General features: G+C 40.4%; 2 protein-coding genes across 8 annotated transcripts in view; both read right to left on the reverse strand.

Annotated features, from left to right (window-relative positions):
• MEIKIN (meiotic kinetochore factor) overlaps positions 1 to 5,400 on the reverse strand; it is a 101,807-nt gene extending 96,407 nt beyond the window's left edge. Inside the window, exons 1-5 of the mRNA XM_064595649.1 lie at positions 5,390 to 5,400; positions 4,910 to 4,977; positions 4,139 to 4,226; positions 3,424 to 3,511; positions 1,500 to 1,560 (exon numbers count right to left, since the gene is read on the reverse strand). Of these exons, the coding sequence (XP_064451719.1) occupies positions 1,500 to 1,560; positions 3,424 to 3,511; positions 4,139 to 4,226; positions 4,910 to 4,977; positions 5,390 to 5,400 (316 nt within the window). The remainder of the gene's footprint in view (positions 1 to 1,499; positions 1,561 to 3,423; positions 3,512 to 4,138; positions 4,227 to 4,909; positions 4,978 to 5,389) is intronic.
• The window catches only part of ACSL6 (acyl-CoA synthetase long chain family member 6), a 66,581-nt gene continuing 45,795 nt past the window's right edge, over positions 3,437 to 24,222 (reverse strand). For 4 of the 7 annotated variants that reach the window (XM_045892200.3, XM_045892166.3, XM_045892190.3 and 1 more), the window contains exons 18-21: positions 23,814 to 23,957; positions 22,691 to 22,792; positions 21,601 to 21,672; positions 8,911 to 12,019 (exon numbers count right to left, since the gene is read on the reverse strand). In XM_045892200.3, the coding sequence (XP_045748156.1) occupies positions 11,882 to 12,019; positions 21,601 to 21,672; positions 22,691 to 22,792; positions 23,814 to 23,957 (456 nt within the window). In that variant the 3' untranslated portion in view covers positions 8,911 to 11,881. Of the gene's footprint in view, positions 3,512 to 4,976; positions 5,086 to 5,351; positions 5,466 to 5,806; positions 6,090 to 8,910; positions 12,020 to 21,600; positions 21,673 to 22,690; positions 22,793 to 23,813; positions 23,958 to 24,222 lie in introns of those variants that run through there. The other 3 variants (XR_008507331.2, XR_006793612.3, XR_006793613.3) reach the window with 3 other exon arrangements.

Raw genomic sequence — 24,222 nt, forward strand, 5'->3', positions numbered from 1 at the left:
GAGGAGAAAATCATCATGACACTGAGGTAGGCAAAGATTTCTTATAACACTAAGATTTACAATAATAATAGCAATGATCATTAAACTTCATCAAATTTGGGGCGCCTGGGTGGCTCAGTCCATTTAAGTGGCTGCCTTTGGCTCAGGTCATGATCTCAGGGTCCTGGGATCGAGCCCCACGTCGGGCTCCCTGCTCAGCAGGGAGCCTGCTTCTCCCTCTCCCTCTGCCTGCCTCTCTGCCTACTTGTGCTCTCTCTCTATCTCTGTCAAATAAATAAAATCTTTTATTTATTTGACAGAGAGAGACACAGAGAGAGAGGGAACACAAGCAGGGGGAGTGGGAGAAGGAGAAACAGGCTTCCCACTGAGCAGGGAGCCCGATGTGGGGCTCGATCCCAAGACCCTGGGATCATGACCTGAGCCGAAGGCAGACGCTCAACGACTGAGCCACCCAGGCACCCGACATCCTTTCTTATTTTTAAAAATAACTTTGATTATACCAATATGTAGACGGCTCATAAATTTCTATCAGCAGCCCTCCATATCCAACTGCCTATTTGGCATTCTACTTAATCATTTTAAAAGTACTCATAACTTATTAAAAACATAATTTATGATCTTTCCCTCAAACAAGATTTTTGTTTGTAAAGTAAGTAAATGAAGTAAATGGCATCACCTTATACCCAGTTATTCAAGCCAGAAACAGACGTCATCTTTGATACCTCCATCTCCTTCGTTCTTCATTTGCCAAACTCTGTCAGTTTCATTTCCTAAAATTGTCATGAGTTATGCTCACTTCCTTCCATTTCCAATGTCATCTTTTAGTACAAAGTGCCATCATTTCCCCCTAACCTACTGTAATAACCTCCCATCTGGTCTATTTGCATCCATTCATGCTTATTTCCATACCACAGCCAAGGTGATCATATACTTTCCTAAGGAAGACTTCAGTGGCTTCTTGCTCCTCCAAATATAAACACCAAAATCTTTGACACAGCCTACAAGGTTATGCAAGGCCTCTCTCTGTTCAACCTTGTCTTATTATTGCATTTCCCCCTCCTCTCTGTACTACAGCCACACTGGCTTTCTTTCAGTTCACTGAACTCATGAGGCTTAGTGCCATATTAGGGTCTTTTTGCACATGATGTTCCCTCTGCCTGGATGGCTCTTAACTCATCTCCTTGCATAGTTAATTTCTCCTTTTCTTCCTATCTCAATTCAATTGCTATTCCCTCATGGAAGCCTTCCCTAAACTCTCTAATTAAACTCAATTAGTTATACTCGAGTCAATCTCTTTTGTAGTATTTATCTCAATTTTAATTTACTGGTGTGTGCTTGAAGGCTTTGAGGATGACGTCCATTGTACAGGCAGAAGGATTCACCTTGGACTAGGAGAAAGACACCTCTTCCACTGAGATGGGAAGATGAGGCAAAAATACAAATGGATGCTTATATCTGTAAGAAACAAAGTTGAGGGAGTTCACATCTGACAATCTTACCTGACACTAGCTCACTATTGGATGAACTACAGTCAACCTGGAGGTCATCAGTCACTGACTCCTAAGGGAAATAAGAATTAAAGATATAGCACAAATTATGGGACTGAATATTTTCATATTATATTACATTACATTGATTTGGTTATTTTGAAAATGAAAAACTAATATCAACTTTGTGTATCAGTTTCATAGGTAATAGATTCTTTCAGCCTACTAATCACAGATGTAATCTGGTATTTAATATTAAATCTAAAAATAAATATTAAAATATAATAACGTGGACATATTTACAGAGTCAGCAACATGCTAGTCAACTAACTACTGTGGGATAAACCAGCAACTAGAAGTTAAAGGTGAATATTTTTCTGATCCCCTAGGTAGGAAGGGCTTTTCTTTCTCTAAATATGAAAGCAAAATAAATGAAAAGACTGATGAATCTAAAATATCAGGAATATGATTAAAGGCAAACAAAAAAAAATAAAAATATTTGTTACATGTGTGTATAAAAGTGTAACTATCTTCAATATATAATGAATAAGCATTTCACAAAAAAAGAAACACAAATGGCCAATAAAATGAGGAAAAAAAAGTATAAACTTTACTAGCATTCAGAGAAATGCAGTATCAAATAAATGCTACTTTTCATCTATCAAATATATGTATTTTTTTCCTTTTTTTAAATTTAAATTCAATTAGCCAACATATAGTACATCATTAGTTTCAGATGTAGTGTTCAATAAAATATATGTACTTTTAAAGTATCAGGTAAAATGGTGCCAAGTGGCCAACATGAATCAAACTTTAAACATGATCCAATCTCAATCCTCCAACCACAGGAAAATAGTTATATAAATTACAGTATATTTATCTATAAGACAAAGCACTATTTAGACACTAAAAATCATATTTTTGAAGGCCATTTAATGTTAGAGGAATATACAATAAGATAACAATCTCTAAACTGAAAAAAAGGGCACAGAAAGAAGGAATGTAAAGAAATACAAAAAAATTAGAAGAAACCTTTTAAACACTTTTTTTTTTTTTTTTTTGGTATAATCTGAAACATCTACAAGGAACACATAACACTGTTAAAATCTGGGTAAAGCATTTTTAAAAAATGCCTTTTGTTCAAACTGCCCACCCCCAAAACACATGTTTTAGAGAGATATGTAAGCTAAAGCTCTGGAACATGACTACTTAATGCTAATGGTAGATGAGTCACAAGCAATTTTTAAAATCTGAGTTTCTCCAAATTACTATGTATCTTTAAAATATTGTACAGAGGGGCGCCTGGGTGGCTCAGTTGGTTAAGCGACTGCCTTTGGCTCAGGTCATGATCCCAGGGTCCTGGGATCGAGTCCCACATCGGGCTCCCTGCTCGGCGGGGGGTCTGCTTCTCCCTCTGACCCTCCCCCCTCTCATGCTGTCTTTCATTCTCTCTCTCTCAAATAAATAAAATCTTTTAAAAAAAATAAATAAAAAATAAATAAAATATTGTACAGAATCCATATTAAATAGAGTAGGTCAAGAAGTTATATAATATTCTATGGTAATGAACACTTTCTAGTTAATGGAAATTCAAATGAGAATGAAAATGGCTTTAAAATGGTTTAAGTGCTACTATACGTAAGGGAGTTACTAAGAAAAACTTACAGATACTTGTTTCATAGAAAATTAGTGAGTAACGGGCATTTCTCAAATTTTTGTCAACGGAAATTAAAAACAAAAAAAATATGACTATGAATCCACCAGAATTAGAAATTCCAGACCCTGTCTAAAGAGAAAACACCAATGTTTACAAAAACGCTAGGAAGCTATGTAGCTATTGAACAAAATCCTTATTACACTTTAATCTGGAGGCACATCAGTTACCATCGGTCTCTGCTTTAAGTATATCCAAGGTCCGCAAGAGAAATATACATACACTCAATGGAGCTATCTTCTCATCCGGGGTCTCTTCATTAGTGCTATTTTCTTGCAGGCTTTCCTGTCCTGTAACTCTTAACCGAGGGCTAACAAACAAACAAAGCAATTAATTTGCATGGTCTGGATTTGGCTCTCCACATCTCCGTTCACAGTTCACACTGTTCAGAATCTTAAAGGCTATTTGGGGACATCATTAGGAAAAAGTAAAGACTCCAGTGGGTTAATTGTACCAATATTCGCTGGTGCTACGAATGCTTTCCTGAAGGATTTATCTCACTTGCTTTTAGGCAAGTGAGTTGGCAAGTTGGCAAAACTGCTCTTTTAAAAAATTTTTTTAAATAAATATTTCCAGAGGCACCTGGGTGGCTCAGTCATTTGAGCTCCCACTAAAGATTTCGGCTGAGGTCGTGATCTCATGGGTCCTAGATCAAGCCCCTGGGGCTCCGCGCTCCCCAGGGAGTCAGCTTGGGAGTCTCTCTCTCTCCCTCTGTCTGCTCTCTCTCTCCCTCTCTCTCAAATAAATAAATCTTTTAAATAAATAAATCTTTCTTAAGTCAAATTTCTGGGTCTATGTCCCAACAGGAGCCAAATCGTAAATAGTATTACACTTATTTTCTTCCTTGACTCTTAGAAGGAGAGGCTATAGGCGAAAGAGGAGGACTGAAGTTTGGAGGGGGCAGAAGGCATGGGCTTGGCACTGGCGGCTTACGCACCTCGGTGGCCTAGAGCCGCTAACTCCCTGCCCACTGCACTCTGCTTTCTCTGAGATCTTCTGCAAACGGTGCGCGTTTCCTTTCAGGCCTAAGAGAGGACGGCATATTTCAGGGCAACGCCCTGGAGGCCGCCTTGCCGCGCTCGGGTGTCCCTGGGCCGAGGCCTAGTCACCCCCCCCACCCCCTCACCCCCCCCCGCAACTTCGCTCGCCCACCCTGGGCCTGCTCCACAGGCTTGCCAGCCGGGCCTTACAGTGCGCAGCGTGCCTTCTGCCTGGACCTGGGGGGGCCTCTGCCTTCGCCGTGGGGCCCAGGTCCGGCGTCGGGGTTAGGTTGAGCCTCTGGCCGGCCCGCTTCTTGCGGGTATAGACCCGTAGTGACCACATTGCCACCCCACCCCCACGGCCTCGGGGACCTCTTGGGCCTCCACAGCCTGTCTCTTCGCCTTCCTGAGGAAACAAGCTACAGTCTGAGTGCGCCAGCGTCCTGGCAACGTAGCTGCCTGCGGAGCAGAACGGCAGGAGGCGGGGGAAGAAAAGATAAAGGCCCACAGCGCCAACGCCTGACTGACTGGAGCCTCCCGGCGCGCTCCCGCCCTTTTTTTTTAATCTCCACCAAGCTGCGCGATGGCTTCTGGGAAGCGGAATAACGAGGAAGATGCTCCGCCCCCTTGAAGAAGGCCCCCGCCCTCCTGGAGGTGTGGCGTCCGGGTATTTGGCAGTGGGCACGCGTGGTTGCCTGACCCGTGGCGCAGACTCACGTGTTTCTCACCTGAAGGGAAGCTAATGGGGAGAAGTCTTTTCGTTGTCCAGGAGGTTGCTCCTTTGCTTTCATTTTTTCTTTAGTGTGATGGGCCCGTCACGTGCACGCTACTGATGGCTCAGCCCCTCTCATAACATTGCATTTAAGCCTTGGTAATGGAGTTTTGGGGTCCGAACATAGGGAATCTAGCAGGGGAGGCGACAGGGGGACAGGGGCGGCGGGGCGTCACCTGACTCAGTGCGGGAAGATCAGACAGGAACGAAAGTACGTTAAACCAGCAGAGAATATCCTCCTGAGCAATGAGCTTCAGTCCCGGGGCCGTGGTATTTGAGAGTCTGAGCATTCGAAGATCTTGGTTTCGGGATATTTTTTCTTAAGGATAGTGGAATCCCTTCGCCCCTGCCCAGGAGCTATCTCCTGGACATCTGGGCAGCCTTATGGTCAAGGTAGAGAATTTCTTACCTCCTACCGTCTTGGGGCTCAGTTCACTTGATCTGCATCATTGCAGGAATGTAGGAATGACCTCCCTCTCTCCGTACACTGTGGTTGAACCATCTGGCTGCATCTGATAAACATATTGTGCACATAATAACCATCTTCCTATTTTTAAAAAAAACATTTCACAACATTAAAAAATGCATTTGTAGAGATAAAATTACAAAAACTCGAAGACTTTTCTTGTGATGCTCCAATATTGTATGTGTGACTATAGCATACATATAGCCACAATATTTTCATAATGAAATCACTCTAAATTTTTTTAAATTTAGAATAGCCTCATAGAAAGTCATGACAGTTGATTCAATATATATAAGTAATCATTAAAACTTAGCTTTGTAAAGAACAGAAGGTGGGTATTCTTACCTAATTAGATACAGTGCTTTGAGTCCCTGAATCAATACTTACTCAGCACCTTAGTCTGTATTAGATATTGTGGTAGGTCCTGGGGATACAGAGGTGTGTTAGAAATGGTTCTTCAGTCTGGGATCTCATTGTGTTGTTGCAATACAAAGCAATGATCATATTTCAACCTCCTTTCTTTAGTTATATCCATAATATGCTGACAGGCAGTCTCTAGTTTACAAGTCAGGTCTCCAGGCTCTCCTCTCTCCCTTTGGGGGCTGTTGTGAAAAAAACTTGGAGTTCTTAAATGACCTGTGGGAGGTCTGGGTCCTTCCATGCCCTACACCTAGAAATGGAAGAAACAATGAAAAAGGAAAGCAGCGTAAAGCAAAAGCTGATCTGTACTTTGGTGGCCCTATAGAGGTCTGTCTCACTCTACTGGTCTGCGTTTACTGAAATGCCATCAAGTAAAGATTTATGGGAGTTAATACATAGGGTTTCAAAACTGGAAAAACTTTGGAATGATTTCTTGAGCCAAAAGAGGTCCTTGGAGATAGTCCAGTTGCCTCCTCATTCTGCAGCTGAGGAAACTGCAGCCTAGGGACGTTCATTATGACAGATGATAGGCATAGGTGGCAGGAGTCAGCTGACATTTGGCTAGTGTGTTTGTCATGACCATTTAGGTTAGGACCGTTCCTCCTAACACATGGTTGGGCAGGGGGTGGGGGAGGAAGGAAAGGAGTTCGAAGCCCTTGGTAGCAAGGGGATGAAAGAGACTACAAACAGACTTGGTCTGTTTAAAGCTTCACCCAGAACCAGGCTATAAAAGGGAAGGAGATGTGTCCCATACAAAAGGATGAGGTAGGGCAGACACATCTCAATTCAGTTATCTGTCTCCCCCCATTCTGTCCCCAAATACACAAATGCCAGTGCAAGCATTCATCCATGAGTGTTAAACTGAACTTCTCCCATCTCCCTTTGCACTCCTTCCATATCTAAACTCAGAATTCTGCTATCACTGTTTCAGTTCAGCCATGTGATGGGTTTGACTAGGTTTGGAGCAGTTATGGAGTTGCAAACTTCCATGGGAAAACAAATTCCAAATTTTGAAGAGATTTCGGAGGAAATTTTTTTTTTTTTTAATATTTTCAAAGCCTGTTTGTGGCTTTAGGATTCCCCAGATCCCAGAGGAAATCTTTCTGTATGCCTTTTTATGGAGTGACTGACCCACTGAGCAGTTTTGTTTATGGTTCTATCCATAGGTTTCAAGGTACAACTGAAAATCAGTTTGTTTTTATTTTTCCTTACTTGACAAAAATGAAAAAAACCACAGTGATAGATGAAACGTATCTGCAGGTATTGCAATCTTAATGCATATGAACATTATGCATGAATGCATAAAAAAGAACCAAGGAGATTTTTCATTAAATGGATATTGATTTTTTTAAAAAGATTTTATTTATTTAATTATTTCAGAGAGAGACAAAGAGAGCGAGCGAAAGCACAAGCAGGGAGGAGAGGGAGAAGCTGACTCCCAGCTGAGCATGGAGCTCGATGTGGGGCTCCATCCCAGGACCCTGGGATCATGGCCTGAGCCAAAGGCAAATGCTTAGCCAACTGAGCCACCCAGGCGCCCCTAAATGGATATTCTTGAGCATCCACTATGGACCAGACCTTCGGCACTGGGGCTACAACCTCAAGCAACTCACAGTGTGAGTGGGAGTGGGGCAGAGGGAATCTTCTAAGATAAAAGGATAGTTGAGCTGTTTTAAGAGCTGCACGGTGGAAGTTAGCAGGGGGATTAAAGGTTATGGCATTCTATGAAAAGGGGACCATATGTGCACATGGAGGCACAGAAGAGCATGATGCTTTTAGGACACTACATAAAGTCGTTGGTATGACTGGAGCCAAGGCTCCAAGGGGGAAGGGCAAGAGAAGAGATGCTAGGCCTTGTGTGCTGAACCAGGGAGTCAGAACTTTATCCTGGAAACTGTGGGAAGTCTTCGAAGGAATATTAATCAGGAGAGTGGCATGACCAGATTTTCAATTTAGAAAGATCACACTGACTGAAATGTGGATGGTGAAATTTAAGGAAGCTGGGGTGGAAACAGGAAGACTAATTAAGAAAGAATGGTAATATTCCAGACAAGAGATGAGAATGGCCCCAACTGTACTAACAGCTGTGAGAACAGAGGGGTGGACAATAGCAAATCTATAGAGAAGGCAGTCTGCGTAACTGAGTAATGGCAGAATATACCATTTTAAGAAAGTGTAACCATTAGCTTGTATGTGGGTAAAAGACATTATAGAAGTACTGTTTAAGGGGCATCACAATGGAAAATTTGAATACAGTTATTTGTTCTTTTAAAAGTATAAAAATGACTTAAATTCAGGACACATTTGGTAAAAGGAAGTATGCAGAGCAAAGGAGAGTCTCTGGGTGGGGACTGTAAATCTCTGGAGTTTGAGGATCCTTAAAGAGAATGCAGAGTATGCTGACTAGTGTGACAAAGCTTGATATAATGTTTATGATTATCAATGACTATTAATATGCTAACATCAGGGGATTATGCTATATAAATATATAAAATAGTAATTATAAGCAACTTTGAGAAATGAAAAATCTTTATTTTTTTACAAAAGTTTTCATAAATGCATTTTATATTTCATAGGCATGCTATTGTAACAAAGCAACTAAAAATATAATTACAGTTAAGATACTTTTATGCATATTTAAAAGGTAATTTTTAATCTCCTCAATTTTTAAAAATTGAAAGGAGAATAAGCAGTTCTTCAAAAAATATCCATTTCCCTCTGCCCCATGCAATTGTTGCGATGACTTAACAAGGAAAATTAATCAATCAAGTGAATGTCTAAAAGCCACTGTCACCTCAATAAAACCTTTTCAGTTTGGGACAAGGTTTAGAAATGCTTGTATTCCAGGTATTTATCTATTGCCTCTGGGTTAGGACCATTCATTGTTCTAAGTCAAGAGTTCCTCCTTTAGGGCTTTGTCCTCGCTTAAATGCTAATCCCATTCTCACTGCAGTTAATTGTAGAATCACAGAAAGGACTGTGTGCATACTTGAGAAAAAATTCAGACTATCAGGATTGTTTTCCTTTTCATGTTTATGCTTCCTTAAAATAAAAACAGGCAAGAAAATATAGCAACTTAATTCAACATATAATTTATCAATTTTATATATGATTATTCATTCTTTTTTTCCTGAGATATGAAGCAAGTTCGTTAAGTAGTCTGTTTTCATGCAAAAAATACATTTTTCCATTGTTTACATTCATTTCATAGTATTTTGTATTCGAAATAACTATATCACCTTTGTGCTTTATACATTTGGAAAATAAAGAATAATTCATTTTCTTTACTGCAGAAAAAATAAAAGATGAGCAGTTCGTTGATGGGTAATACAACCAAATTAAGCGCTACCTTCAAGCTGCTGAAACATTACCTGACTATAAAAATTGCAGTGGAAAGTCCTATTTTTCCTCATGCTAGCAGTTTTACTTAGAATGAAAGGTTGACTTGCACATATGAGGGAAACATGTATGTTTATTTCCTGGACTTGTGAGTTTGTGAGTTCCTAAATGTGGAACTAGGCCTCCACGCCACACCTCAGTTTCTCTCTCTCCTGGAGGGGAATTACAATACAATATAAAGATATCTTTCATGGCAAAAGGAAAAAAAAATGGTGTATATCTTATTTTAAAATATACACAGGATTAGTTTGCAAAATGTGAAAATTACTAATTTATATTACTAATTACATTACTAATTTACATTTGAATGAAAAACAGATAAAAGGCCAAACATTTTGGAACATGTTTTCTGTAATTGATCTCTGTTATACCTCTAGATTTACATCAGATCTGATGTCCACTATAAATGTGAACGCCCTAAGTACATAGCCTTTTTCTATATTCATTAGAGAAATACAAAATTTTTCCCCCAAAATGAAGTTGGGAGATCTGAAGCAAGAGAGATTTTTCTATTAACGCATATTGTTTTATTTCTCCTTTATTAAGAAATTCAGCAGACTTAAACAGAGGAATAGATAAATGTACCTACAGTATATTTAGCGCCAACTGTTTACTTTTCTCAGCACACCTGCTGTAACCTATTTATTGGCCCAAGTGTGATGCTTTTCACACAGATCAGGAAGGCCAGAAGACACATGAAGATCTTTAAAGTGAGAAAAAGAAGAAACGCTTAAGCTGTCCATGATCAATCATATCTAACTACAGTGAGGTATAAATAGAATCAATATAAGTTTTAAATTATTTGCTTATGTTACATTGTCCAAAATCCTTTTGGAAACAAAAGTCAACTATGAAATTTTGGTTGAGTGGAAAGACAATGGGAAGTGGCTTCATTTTCTTCAGATGTGAAGCTACTACTTGCCTTATTTAAAATAGTATGAATATCTAATTCAGGTAATGATTTTCTCTTTTAATTAGTCAAACATATTAAATATAAAAAATTAATGCTATATAGATGTGGCCTTGGACATATTTAGAATTTGTTTTTTCAGAACTGCCTTTAAAAGTTAATATGCACTGAACTAGCACATATACTAAAAGTCAGATTTATAAGTAGAGGGTCTGCAGAAAGAATATACCAAAGGAATATGTAAAAATTGGATAAATGCATCAAATGAAGGTGTGATCCACTTTTGCCAAGACTGAAATATAAGTGTATAATCACTGATGCAGATTCATCCAGTAGGCCTGTGTGATAATGCATTTTTTTTTTTAAACCAATAGCATTTATTTACAGCTTGGAGTTGCTCCAGCAGAGAGGAACTTCGGGACTATGAGCACTACCCCCATGTCTGCTTGCAGAGTCCTGTCTCTACAGAAGATGACACTTGCCTAGGGACGGTTCCTTCTGCAGATGCACAGTCTGTAGCTTGGAACTTAACTGCTGTCCATGCTGGGCTTTAATTATATGTGATTGTCGGCACTCAGGTGCAAGAAGTATCTAAACACATAATGCAAGAAAGGAGGTTTCCATGGGTAAGCTTAGAAGCATGTAAAGATTTTATGAATGGAATTATGCCCTATGAGATATTTATCTATGATGGACTTAAAAAGTCTTCTAGGGGTATTTTGAAGAGGTTCTTCAAAATTAAGTTGTAGAAAACCTATTTTCTTTGGAAATAACATTCCCTCCTCCCCTTATTCAGGATTATAGCCATATTGGGTTTCCCAGGCCTGGCATGGACATATTGAGAATGGAAGGCCTGAAGAACCCAGCAAGGAACATAGGTACATTAATCGCTGCCTATCCTGAGAAATAATTCTGGGTTTCTTTTCCCAAGTCTCCCCCAAAGGTCCATTCATCACAGACATCTTTTAAAATACATGTGTAAGAAGTCCATGGATATACACATATTATCCTTGAAGTCGCTATACATTTTTTTCTAGATAGTTCCTGAATATTTTAATGAGTTTAATAAATGAGAAAATGTATTGAGAGATCTTTGTAAAATGTTATATAAATATAACACTTGTTTCAAGAATATCTGAACTTGCATTTTTCATGAATAAAAGTAAAAATGAGTGGGAAAACTTGTTCACATCAGTAAAAATTGTCATGTATAAAGACTCTGAACTTATGTAGAATGTGCATTATGTCTTGTTTTAGCATGATTCTGTACACATAGTTTTAATTTTTAAGTCTGATTTAACTGTAATTTTGACAATCAGTTATTGAATGAGGTAGTCCACATTGCCTAGATATTTGCTGTATCTGGTTACTATTCCACAAATAATTAAGTACAGTATATCAGTTATATTTTTCCTTTATGTTTAATAGGAGTTCTGTGAACATTGAGAATATATTACTTTTAGTGGTACACAGTCCTTGAGAAAAGTCTTGATTTTTACATTGCCATCTGTGATATTTTTAGCAGCTTGTTACAATATCATTTTAATAAAAATAAAGTGTACTCAGTGATGATAGAGAAAATATTGTTAAAGACCTCTTGGGACAGGAAAAGGCTCAATCATAAGGTCACGTGCTTATTCATTTTCGGCTGCATCATTCTGATTCATTACTTTCAAGAGTAACTATAGTATTGCTACACAGTCCATTATACTGAGAAGAACTTTCCTTGAACTTCACATGGAGATTGAGTAAAGCTCTTCTATTTGTTTTTTGAAGTACTCTCTCAGCTCAGGTCTCTTAGCCTTTAGTGTTGGTGTCAGCAAGCCATTCTGAACTGAGAACATGTCAGAGTGGATGTGAATGGCTTTAACCTAAAAACCAAATGCAGAATACGTCTTTATCAGGAATATAACATAGCATTTACAGCACACATGATAAAAGTAAACAGGCATATAAGAATAGACATATTGATACAGAAACACTATGCTCATTTAAAAGTCAGATTTATATTAATAAACATTTCAGCCTATTTAACATGTCTGCAAGCCACCTTTTCCCCTTCCTATTTCTTCATTTAGCCAATCAACAGAAATGAACTGGCTGCTTATTCTGTGCCAGGCACTGAGGACACAGAGAAGAATCATGAGTGCCCTTGCCCACAGTGGGTGCCCACTGGCATCCAGCAGAGCAGACATAGAGCGATTGTCAGCCAGTGTGGTTCGCACAGAGTGACAGGTGACGAATGCAGTATGGTAGGGGAGAAGGAGGAGCGGGAGGGGGAAGCCTTCCCAAATTAGGTGAGTGTTAAAGAACAAGTGAGAGTTAACCAGCAAAGGAGGAGAGGTGGGTGGTGGAGGGCATTCTAGGCAGAGGCAACCCCAAGAACAAAGCTATGGGAGTGAGAAAGGAAATCCAAGGGGAATCTGGTTGTAGTTACATGAAGTAGGAGGGAAATGGGGTAAGGGATGGAGCCAAAGTGGTCGATGTGACCATTGATAGAGGAGCTCCAACTTCAGGCTGAGGTCAGTAGGAAGGCTGTGAAAGTTCTTATTCAGGACAGTGACATGGCTGAATACACATTTTAGAAAGATCTGTCCAAGAGAAATGTGAAAACTTTTTTTGAGAACATTAAGATAAGAAACAGGGAAACCAATCGGAAGGATCTGGCCAATCCATGGGAGACGAGATAAGGACCTACCTACACTTAGAGCAGTGGCAGAGACAGATACAAGTAAGCAGTTCTAAGAACCATTCAGTAGTAAAGAGGGAGGCAGCCTCCAGGACTCCCGGTTTCTGATTTGGAATGGACACATGGATGGTGTTGCAATTCATAGGAGGAATATAAAGTCTTGGGGGGACGTGATAAGTCTACATTAAAAAAAAAAAAAAAGTCCTACCGTGGCTTCTATCACATCTACTGGGAGGAGGCATGGCGGGATCAGGAGTACGGTTGCACACTTCCTGTTTCTATGAGGCAGATCCTAGGCCCCCTCATGCAAAGTACCTCTACAAAATGCGGAAATGAGAACCAGAGGTAGCTGAATTAACTAGGAGGGCCTGGGCAGATTCCTCCCACGTGGGGCTCCATCTGAAAGGGTCACTGACGATCCCATGAGAAGTTCATGACCTGGGTTTGAGTTTAATCTTTCAGTGATACTGCTTCCGAGAGATTGTGTCCTGACTGACAGCTGGGTCTAAATTAAATGATTTTATTGAGATAATAGACCCAAATCATTAAATAGCCAACAGGGTTATGAATTGCTGCAAGAGACTTTTTAATAACAATTTTTTATTACACTTCTGAAAAATAAAACTCTCATGGACCTGAGGCACAGAGACACAATGTGACTACAAATACCATTTGCTAAACATTCGTGTCATTTGTCCTTACATGCATATTATTCAAAGTCCAAAATGCAATTTTGAAACTGAAACAACAAACCCTTTCTCAGAATCTTCTGGCAGAAAAGCCCGGGTAGCACCAGTAAGAAGTGCACCAAATCCTAACTACTCCCTAGGTATGTACAGTTGACCCTTGAACAACAACGGGGTTAGGGGAGCAATTGAAAATTTGTGTGTAGGGGTGCCTGGGTGGCTCAGTCGTTAAGCGTCTGCCTTCGGCTCAGGTCATGTTCCCAGGGTGCTGGGATCGAGCCCTGCATTGGGCTCCCCGCTCTGCGGGAAGCCTGCCCCTCTCCCACTCCCCCTGCTTGTGTCCCCTCTCTCGCTGTGTCTCTCTCTGTCAAATAAATAAATAAAATCTTTAAAAAAAAAATTCGTGTGTAACTTTTGACTCTCCCTGAACTTAACTACTAATAGCCTGCTATTAACTGGAAGCTTTACCAATAACATAAATAGTTGATAATCAACACATATTTTGCATGTTATACATATTATATACCGTATTCTTACAATAAAGTAAGCTAGAGAAAAGAAAATGTTAGAAAGAAAATCATAAAGAAAAAAAGAACATCATAAGGAAGAGAAAATACATTTACAGTACTATACTATATTTATTGGAAGAAAAAAAAAGTCATGTCTAAGTGGACTCCTCCATTTCAAACTTGTGTTGTTCAATGGTCAACTGTCATGGACGTTTAGAAAATTAATTCAAAATATACATGTTAAATACACATATCCATTCATCTGTTGTTCTGTGTAATTGATATTTATTGAGCAACTCCTTTGTATTAGGTATGTGTCAGGCATTAGGGATACAAAGAATAACAAGACACAGTCCCTGCCCACCTGGATTTATAATCTAATGACAGATGCTGCTATATGACCTTGTAGTGACAATATGATATTGCTACTATAGGGACAAGCACAGAGAAGGTCACCTTTCTCAGGCAGAATCCGTTGCTTTGCCAATACCCACTCCTGACTTTTTCCCTGCTGGGATTCGGTTTGGGGCCAAAATGTTCCATGCCAACCATGACAATCATCTTGCCTGATTTCCCAGCCACCCCTGCAGCTAGGGGACAGTCATGAGATCTATTTTTGGCTAGTGAGAAGGGAAAGTTTTTGCCTTCATAATAAAAGGTTCAGACATATCTATCTCCACCCACTCTCCTTTTTTCCTTCCTTGATTATGGACAATGTCCAAAGTTGTAGTGGCCAACTTGTGATAAGCCAACATACTAAGAATGGAGAGTGGAAAGACAGGTAGAGACTAGGCCTTTGAGGACCTGTATCTTCCTTGGACTGCCTATCCTTATGTGAGAAAAAACACAAAAACACACCCAAGTGTTTAAGACACTGCGGCTTTTCTGTTAGAGCTGAATGCATTTCTGACAGCACCCACCCCAGGCTTGGGGAGGGTTCATTGAAAAGAGATGCCTGAGTTGACTCTGAAGGATGAGTCAGCTGTAGCCCAGTGAAGACAGCAAGGGGAAGGAGGAGTGGCTCCTAAATGGCCCAAGGAGAGGAGGGTGCTCTAGGTAGAAGTACCATGTGCCAAAGCACATTTGAGACATTCCATGTGTAGGCTGAGCATATGGCACAGATGGAGAAGAAAGCGATGGGACTGGAGAGACACACCGGGGCCAAGTTATAAAGGATTAATATGCCAAAGCAGGGAGTTTGGACATGATTCTTTGAACAGCTTTTAAGCAGTGAGAGACAGAATGGCTCTTCGGAAAAACTACTGTGCTAAGGATGGACTGAAGTGAGGTTAAAGTGGAAACTGCAAGACCAGCCAAGAGACAAGACTGAGGGTGACTTGGGCTATAAAACTTGGCTCTGGAGATAGAAATTGATTTGGGGGATAGAAAGGATAGGACTTACAATTTGCTTGTGTAAGTGGTAGAGAGAGAGAGATAATAAGAAGAGCTCTAGGTTTCTGCTTGAACAGAAAAACTGGAGGAGTGAGAAGATTCTTCGGAGGAGGGAAGATCAAGTATTTGTGTTAAAGTCTGAAATGCTTCCGAGACAACCAAGTGGTTAATACTGGATATATTGGTATCAGTATGCAGGACAGAGCAGCAGCCTGGGCTTGAGACAGAGGAGCGACTTGGCGAGTAGAAAGGAACTGGAGTGTGGGTTACAAGAGCCAGGAGGACAAGAATGAGAGGTCACTTTGTCAGATGCTACTGTCATATAAGAACCGTTCATAAAATCAATGGACACAATCAGGAAATGATTTATTTCAAAAATCAATTTATGTACCCCCTCACACCCATTAGGATGGCTATTATCCAAAAAAGAAAAAAAGAAAATAACAAGCATTGGTGAGGATGTGGAGGAATTTGAACCCTTGGGCACTGTTGATGGGAACGTAAAATGATGCAGTCACTGTGGAAAACAGTGTGGCAGTTCCTCAAAGAATTAAAAATAGAACTACCATATGACCCAGCAATTGCACTTCTGGGTATATACCCAAAAGAACTGAAAGCAAGATCTGGAAAAGACACTTGTACATCCATGTTCATAGCAGCATTGTTCATAGCAGCCAAGACATGGAAGCAATCCAAATGTCCACTGACAGATGGATAAGCAAAATGTGGAATATTACTCGTTCTAAAAGGGAAGGAAGTTCTGACATGTGCTATAACATGGATGAAACTTGAGAACATTAGGCTAAATGAAATAAGCCAGTCACAAAAAGATAAATACGGTATGATTACACTGATATGAAGCACTTAGAGTAATCAAAGTCACAGAGACAGAGAGTAAAATGGCGGTTGCCAGAGGCTGGGGTTGGGGGGGTGGTTGGGAGTTATTGTTTAATGGGGACAGAGTTTCACGTTTACAAGATGAGAAGAGTTATGGGATGGATGGTGGTGATGACTGCACAACATTACAAATACATCTAATACTACTAGACTGTGCACTTAAAAATGGTTAAGATGATAAATTTTATGTTATGTGTATATTACCACAATAAGAAAAAATGGGGAAAAAATCCGTGTTTGCAAATAGTTGCAAAATGTTCAGTACGTCAGTGATTGTTTTCAAAACCTCTGATGTTAACAGTCTTGTGTCCTGTGAGGTGGGCTTTTTGAGACAGCAAAGAACTCTTTGCTCTGAAAACTCTTCATTATTCAGATCGAAAACTCATTATACAAAGAAGACTCCTAAAACAGCTCTACTTCCAACTTCCTAAAAATCCATAAAGAAAAATTCTAACGAATCCTGGCATTTTTAAACCCATGCTTGTAATTTAAAAATGTGAAAGTTTTCAAATGAGCACAGCATTAATAAATCAGATTCACTTTGTCTCTTAGACATTTGTTCAAATGAAGGGTTCACTTTCGCTATAAAAAGGACAACATTTTAAGGATTCGAGTGTGTGGAGGAGAGGTGAGGAGGGAACATTAGGCTAAAACTAGAGCTCGCATTATAGTTAGCTGCCTCAACTTTACTTCACACACAAAGGATTTCTACTTGGATATCTGATATACATTGATGGAAATCTGAGGTTCTTGGCTAAAAAGGGGTATTGTCAAATTTTCAAAATTACTTAAGTTTCTTGTAAAAAATGTTTTGCTTGAAAACTCCTTCAGTGTTCTTGATATTCAAATAAGCAAGGCTATGGTAAGGAATAGGGCTGCCATTTTTTTGTACCCTCTAGAATATGCTTTTTTTTCTTAATTTGTTTTTATTAAACATAAACTATTCTAGGGGACCCAAAAGTCACTGGAAACAGGTCCCAAGGGAGACATTTTCAGACACAGCACACTGAGAAGTAGGGGTTCTGCAGGGGTCACTGCTGGGGGTGCTGGGGTGGTGGAGGCACGTGTAGATAGGGGGGGAAGGGATGAGGTTGTGGAGAAGCAGAGGTGTGTGGAGGTGGGGTGGAGGAGGGATGAAGTGACATGGTTGCGTTGGGGGGTTGGGGGGAGAGAGGCTCTGGTTCCAGCCCCAACCCCACCAGCGCAGCACCACTCCGATGTTGGGTGCAAGCTCGACTTTTCAGATAAGATGCCATCTAAGCTCTGCTGCTTAAAGAAGTTTGGAAATCACCACTTGACAACAAAACTAATTAGCTTAAAGAAAACATGAACACAATCTGAATCAAACTTAATCTTAGATACTGTGAATTAACTTAGTAACTCACGTTTACGGTCATAAAATGAAAAGCTGAAAATTGACAGTGCTAATTTCCCTAACTTTTTTTTTTTCCTAAAGCTCTCTTCTGATAGAAATGGTACCACATAAAGACTTTTGGTAAGGGCAAATGACCTCGCCAACCTTCTTCTGTAAATGCAATTAGTAATATAATTGTAAAAGGAGAAGCAAATGCCATGATATCGTATCTGCTGCCTGGGTTTCAGCTCATCTGAGCTCCTCCCAGCCTGTGGGGCACAAAGTGTAACTGGGACGAGAGTGTGTGTTCAGTACAGAGGCTTGGGGTGAGCACCTTTGAAAATCTAGGGGTGGCACTTTATTGTTACAAACAATAAAGTACAGGGAAGATGAATTTCATAGGGAGAGCTATGGAACGCTATTTAGACGCTCAACAGACTACAGAAGAAAACGTTATGATCTTAGGAACAAAGGACTGAACCAACAGGTAGATTTCACAGTGAGCCTAAAGGCTGACGGGGGCATCTGCAGTTCACTGTGGCTCACCACCAAATAGTCTCTGCTTGAGGAGAGGGAGTGGCACTAAATACAGCCTTGCAGGAAGCCAAGGTATATGGTGCCCAGCTCATCAGTCTGACCTACAGCTCTGGGTCTGTTTGAATTCTTCCATGAAAATACCTATATAAACCGCCTGAGTCACTAAAAGTCCAGTCAGTAAGTGGGGGAAAAAAAAATGGGTCAAACCAGTTCTTTAACTAATACTGACCTTAACTATGGGTCCCAAACTTAGAGGTTTTTTTTTTTTTTTTTTAGAAGTAAACCAATGTTAAAACCAATTTTCATTTTCGATAATTTCATATTTTCTAATAAAACCAAACTGTTGATTTGTGGGGTGGAAAAAAAAAAAAGGAATGAAAATCTTTATTCTCCCTTTAGGCCTAACACAACGTGAGACTCGCTTTCCAATTTGTGATAAGCAAAAAAATTTTTTTTAAGATTTATCCCTTCATTTGAGAGAGTGTGTGCAGGCATGCGCACACCCATGAGCGGGACGCGGGGGTTCCTTCTTATAAAGGAAGAGGAAGGGGGAGAGAATCCCCAACCAGACTCCTGCTGAGCGCGGGGCTTGATCCCAGGACCCTGAGATCATAACCTGGGCCTCTCAACTGACTGAGCCACCCAGGTGCCCCAATAAGCAAAATTTTTGTTAAGTAAGGAAATGCTAAATGTTAGCTTCCTTTCTGAAACTACACTCTTGCCACTGAATAGTGATTCCATAGGGTTTTGTTTTTTTTTTTTAGTTTAGAAATACTGTAACATTTAAATATTGTATTGGATTAAAATACCTAAAAAATTTCAATTTATGCCAACTCATTAAAGCATAAAACTTTTCATAATTCTGAAGAAACATGGTATTCTAAGTTTTCAATGGTATTACTGAATGAAACACATAATATTGCTGAGAGATAATAAACACAGAGTGAATAATTTAGGACTGAAGAGATAAAGTAAAAACAAAACCCACTGTAATTAGACAAATGCTCAATTCATTTCTTTTTTTTTTTTTTCCACGTCTGATTTAAAGGCCAGTTGGTTAGGTAAGTATTCATTTCCATGACAGGGAACACAATAACATATTTTAGTGAGAGATTCACGTCAGAATTTTAAAAATCTATCAAGTGTCAAAGGTCACTTGGTATTGTCTATACAAACTAATAAGACATATAAATGCCAAGAAAATGGGTAAATCATGGCTAACTAAGTATGCTCAAAAACTTCCCAGGTACCTACACATTTTAATTATTGATAGAGTTATTTTAAATGCTTCCTATCTATTCATTAAAATATATCTTCCAAAAATCTCCATAAATTAATAATGATTGGCCTTGTTCTAGGAAATTGTTTCTGGAAATTAAATCACATTAATTTTTTTATCTAGTTCAAATGTTAATTCAGATCAACCCTGCCCAGTGAGCCTGAACTCCTAAAGCTTTTGGTGAATGATTTAAACCTTAGGCTTGGATATCTATTTGTGTTTGCGTGGTTTTCAAAATAATTAGTGTTAAGCCTTAACTGATGACTCATTTTTGAGGAAAAGGGAAAAGGGCAAGCTGACAATGGACTGTGGATTAACTTAAATAATTTATATTGATCTTCGGAACACGAGTGGGAACACACCCTCCTCAGGCATGAGGCCTGGTTTTTGCTCTCCTGTGCTCAGCTGAGGGCACACACTGCTTGTGGTGGAGGATGCACAGACCAACAAAGAGGAAAATGAGAACAGAGAAAATGAAGAGGTGACACGCTTGGCAATAAAAACTCAGGCCTTTGGGATGCCTGCATGACTTCCCTGTATTTGAGGTTACCACGATGAGGGCCGATTATTAGAGCAGAAACTGCTTAAGGGGCATGGGAAGACAAGACTACCTCTCCTCTCAGTAAAGGTCTAATTTGAGCAATGGTTAACACCTGAAACTTTACCAAAGGTCCGCTTTTCAGCGTAATCTTTTTGCGTCGCATCTAAATGCTAAGATTCTCCGTGTCCTGGGGCAGGTCAATGCATCCCGACCCCAGCAGGGGGAGTGCCAGCCTCAGGAATCACAAGCTAGTGGCAGGAACTAACCTGCTTAAGCAAAGCACCCAGAGCCCCTAGTTCCCCATTCAGAGGAACACACAGGCCCAGAACAAATGGGTCTCGGACCACCCATTTGTGGTCCCTGCTCTACATCCTCATATGATCCACTCACACAGCTCCTCTTAATGGAAGGACAATGAAGTCAGTCCTAAAAGAAATTTAAATAATGATGCCAGAAATGAACTTTCATTCAGAAAGATAAATATAACTTGCCTGAAGGCCTCTGATTTTATAATTTTTTTAAATGAAAATTTTATTCATCCAAGCCTTTTTTTGCTGTAGATGCTGACAGATGAGGGTAAAGTAGTGTTTCTCAAACTAGATTAATAGAAAGATCTATTTCAAAAGAAAACAATTCTGAAACTATGTTTAGATTTCATCAGTTTGAAACTTAAGAAATTAAAGTCTGACTCTGTGGAAGTGGTTTCTCAATCGCAAATACTTGCTGTAAGAGCTTTACATTTGAAACTGGTTTTAAAATGTTTTCACGTCATCAAAATGAACACACAAAATTTAAAATTCTTAAAAACCCTGCAGATCCCTAACACTAACACTATATTTGGGAACGCTAGTGGAGAAACACAATTTCATTAAAAATGATTATGTTAAAGACACGCTGGAAAAATCTTTAAAAATCGGAGCATTTCTATGTCTCTACTTGAAGAATTTTTCTTTTTGAATTTTTGACCGAAGAGGACATATAAAGGACGTAGGTAAGTAGGACCAAGGGTGCTTCTGAACTCAGTTACAGTAAGAACTTGCAAAGATAAGAGTCTGAGAGGACCGCTTGCTGTGTCACCTCCCAACACATTCTGTGTTTCCTCCTCTTTGTGGTAGACACTCTGGGCTGACAGATCACTGACCCCGAGGAGCACGATCTTTCCGATGTCCTAGCAAGTCAGCTCGCCTGCTGTAGCCAAGAAGACAGTCCCCATAAAAATAAAAATAAGAGAGGACTGTGGTCTTGAGTACTGTAGGCAGCCTGGAGACAGGCCAACCATGCGCACACACGCTCTGCCTATGACAGCTAGGGTAATATTTCAAATTTATGAACGTCTGTGATTTCAAGGACAACAAGCATGGTCTCACTCGACGTACGACCTATTTAGCGCAGAACGCAGGCTGCTGCAGAGTCGGCTTGGAAGCCTGCAGGGGTCTGTTAGCACACAGCCCGGCCGACGGCCAGAGCATGCGGGGGGGTGGAGAATCTAGGTCAGGGTCACCTTGGGTGAGTGTAATTTTCAGCACTGCATGAAGGGTTGTAACAAGTATGGGGAAGGGAATATTTACCTGTTCAAACGAATGGAGTCCACTCTGTTTTCCTAACCTCACCATATCTTCCAAAATGGCTTTTTTCAGCTCCTGAATGGGACCATAGAGGAAAAATGACAAGGCAAAAACACATTTCAAAATGGAGGTAGAGGAAACGGTGAGTCTTGAGCAAAGTACAACTGGTGGTTGGGCCAACCCCCACCCCACCCTCACCTCCACCCCCTCCCTGGGGCTGACACTCCCAGGCAGCACACATTCACCACCTCTCCTGAGGCAAGCGAGTGCCAGGCATGAACAAAGGAGTGACCACGAACAGGCTAAGGGACCACTCCTTTTTTTTTTTTTTAAGATTTTATTTATTTATTGAGCGGGACTCAATCCAGTGACTCCAGGATCATGACCTGAGCCGAAGGCAGTGGCCTAACCAACCGAGCCACCCAGGCGCCCAGGACCACTCCATTTTTTAAAGTGGCTCTCTGGTCAGCCCGGTGAGTCCCAGGGACGCTGTCACCCCCAGAAGAGCCCAGGACCCAGAGGGAGTGCTCAGGTCCATGGGTGCTGCTGAAAAATGGACCATGTGCCTGGACGAGGTGATGCTGAGCCAGAGCACAGAGATCTCTTCCACAGGACCCTACACATGCCTGAGTGGCTAAAGCTCTAAGCAGGAAGGTGTTATTTTTTTCTCAACTCCATGACTGTCTAAGTCCAGTATATACAAAAGCCACCTCACGTTTGGAAAGAGCAAGGCCAGCAAGTCAGAAGGCCTATACTCACACCTGACAGTGCTGTTAACCAGCTGTGTCAGCTGTGTGGCCTTGGGTCAGCCACCTCCCTCTCTGGACTTGACTGCAAGCTGCAGGACAGCAGGGCTGGACGAGCTTTCTGTGACGTCTCCCACCAACAGTTCAATAGTTAATCAAACTTTCTAAGAAGAAATCTGCATTCCTTCAACAACAATAACAAAAAGATGAACCTCTGGTTTAGGATTTCTACCACTTATAAAATAAAGTTAGAAATGTCCCTGCATGTTCAAATTCCACTGCTTTACTGGGTTTCTGCCCTCCCATTACCCAGTAGCATCAGGAGGTCCAGCAACCAAGGTACAGACCTTATTTGCACAGAGCTCTTCATATGACCCTTCAATTCCTCTCTTCTGGGCCCAAGAGGGCATGACTTCAGGGTCAGGCACGACAACACCCACCAAAAAGGCCTGCAATCCCAACCAAAGGAAAACGCAGTCAAGACAAAAGCTTTTAAAGTGGTTATTTGTGGTCCAGCATTAAAAATAACCTCCTGGTATTCTGATCCCATCCTTTTCTAAAAATAAGTATATGCTTATGTTACGAAACATTCCCACCAATATAGCACACATTCTTAACTGTTTATTTTCTGATATAGTTCCTTAACTTTGTAAAAAAAATTAATAAAGTGTAAGCTTAAGGAGATTAAGAATCAGTACCGTTTGATTCTCATGCCAATCCTAAAGGAGGACACCTTTAAGATGCCAGCCAAACAATTCTACGAACTCAAACACATATATTTCTCAAGGTTTCCTAGACCATTTTGAAATTGTTTTATTAATATGGTCCCCATTCATGAAGAGCTCCGTTTTAAGTTTTTAAAGCATTTTCTTTAATAATATTTGCTTAATGAATGCAATGATAGCACAGAATATATTCACAGTGATCTTTCCGACTTCAAGTCTAAATGATGTTGAAAGCAGAATAAATATAAATCCTCTCCAATAATTGAATCTTAACTATGTTAACATTAGCTGAATACATTAGCTCAATACATATATATATTATTAGCTCAATATATTAGTTATATATAGAGAGAGCTATGTTATCATCAGTAACATTATTTGCAATATTGTACCCATTTATCTGTAGAGTTCATTTGCATATTTCAAAATCTAAAGAGCATAAATCCTATATCCCTCTTGGAAGTAGATGGAACATAAGTTAAAAGTAGTGGGAATGTTCATTACCACTATTTCAAGCAACTTTTTCACCTAGTTGCAATTTATCAAACTATAAGCCAGTAAGATTTTTCCTTTAAAAGGAATTTTCTCTCACGATTTCATATACAGAAGAATACCGGTGTCTCATTGGAAATCAATGTTTACCACTATGATCGAATACCAAATACTGAGGAAATTATTCCCCAATAACCCTAGATTTTTCAGCAGGCCCAGTATGCGTGGGAGGGCTGAAGCACAGGAGACTCACCTTTAAACTGTCCCCATGGACATAGATTTGTGCCACAGGCTCACTCCGGATGTAGATGTTCTCAATCTTCTCGGGTGCAACATATTCTCCCTGAGCAAGTTTAAATATGTGCTTCTTCCGATCAATAATTTTAAGAGTCCCTGCCTATGGAGTTGAACAAAGCTTCAGGAAAAGATAGCATTCTTGAGCATAAGCCCCTCCCTCGTCAGTGCCATAGCCCCTCCCCCCTGCCCCATCCCCCCCCCCAAACACACACCCCACCTGGATCTGCTCCTCCGCCTGAGGCCTCTGCTCTTACACAGCCCCTGTGTGGTCAGAGAGGGCCGCCATGCACCACGGGTTGATGGCTCTCAAGATCTGCTGGACCCTGAGTGCCCACTGTCCTCTCTTCCCAGCACTTACCCCGCCC

The sequence above is a fragment of the Mirounga angustirostris genome, unplaced genomic scaffold (genome assembly GCF_029215605.1).
Source record: "Mirounga angustirostris isolate CCGP_5_RB_7025 unplaced genomic scaffold, mMirAng1.0.hap1 SCAF_7, whole genome shotgun sequence".
NCBI lineage: Eukaryota > Metazoa > Chordata > Mammalia > Carnivora > Phocidae > Mirounga > Mirounga angustirostris.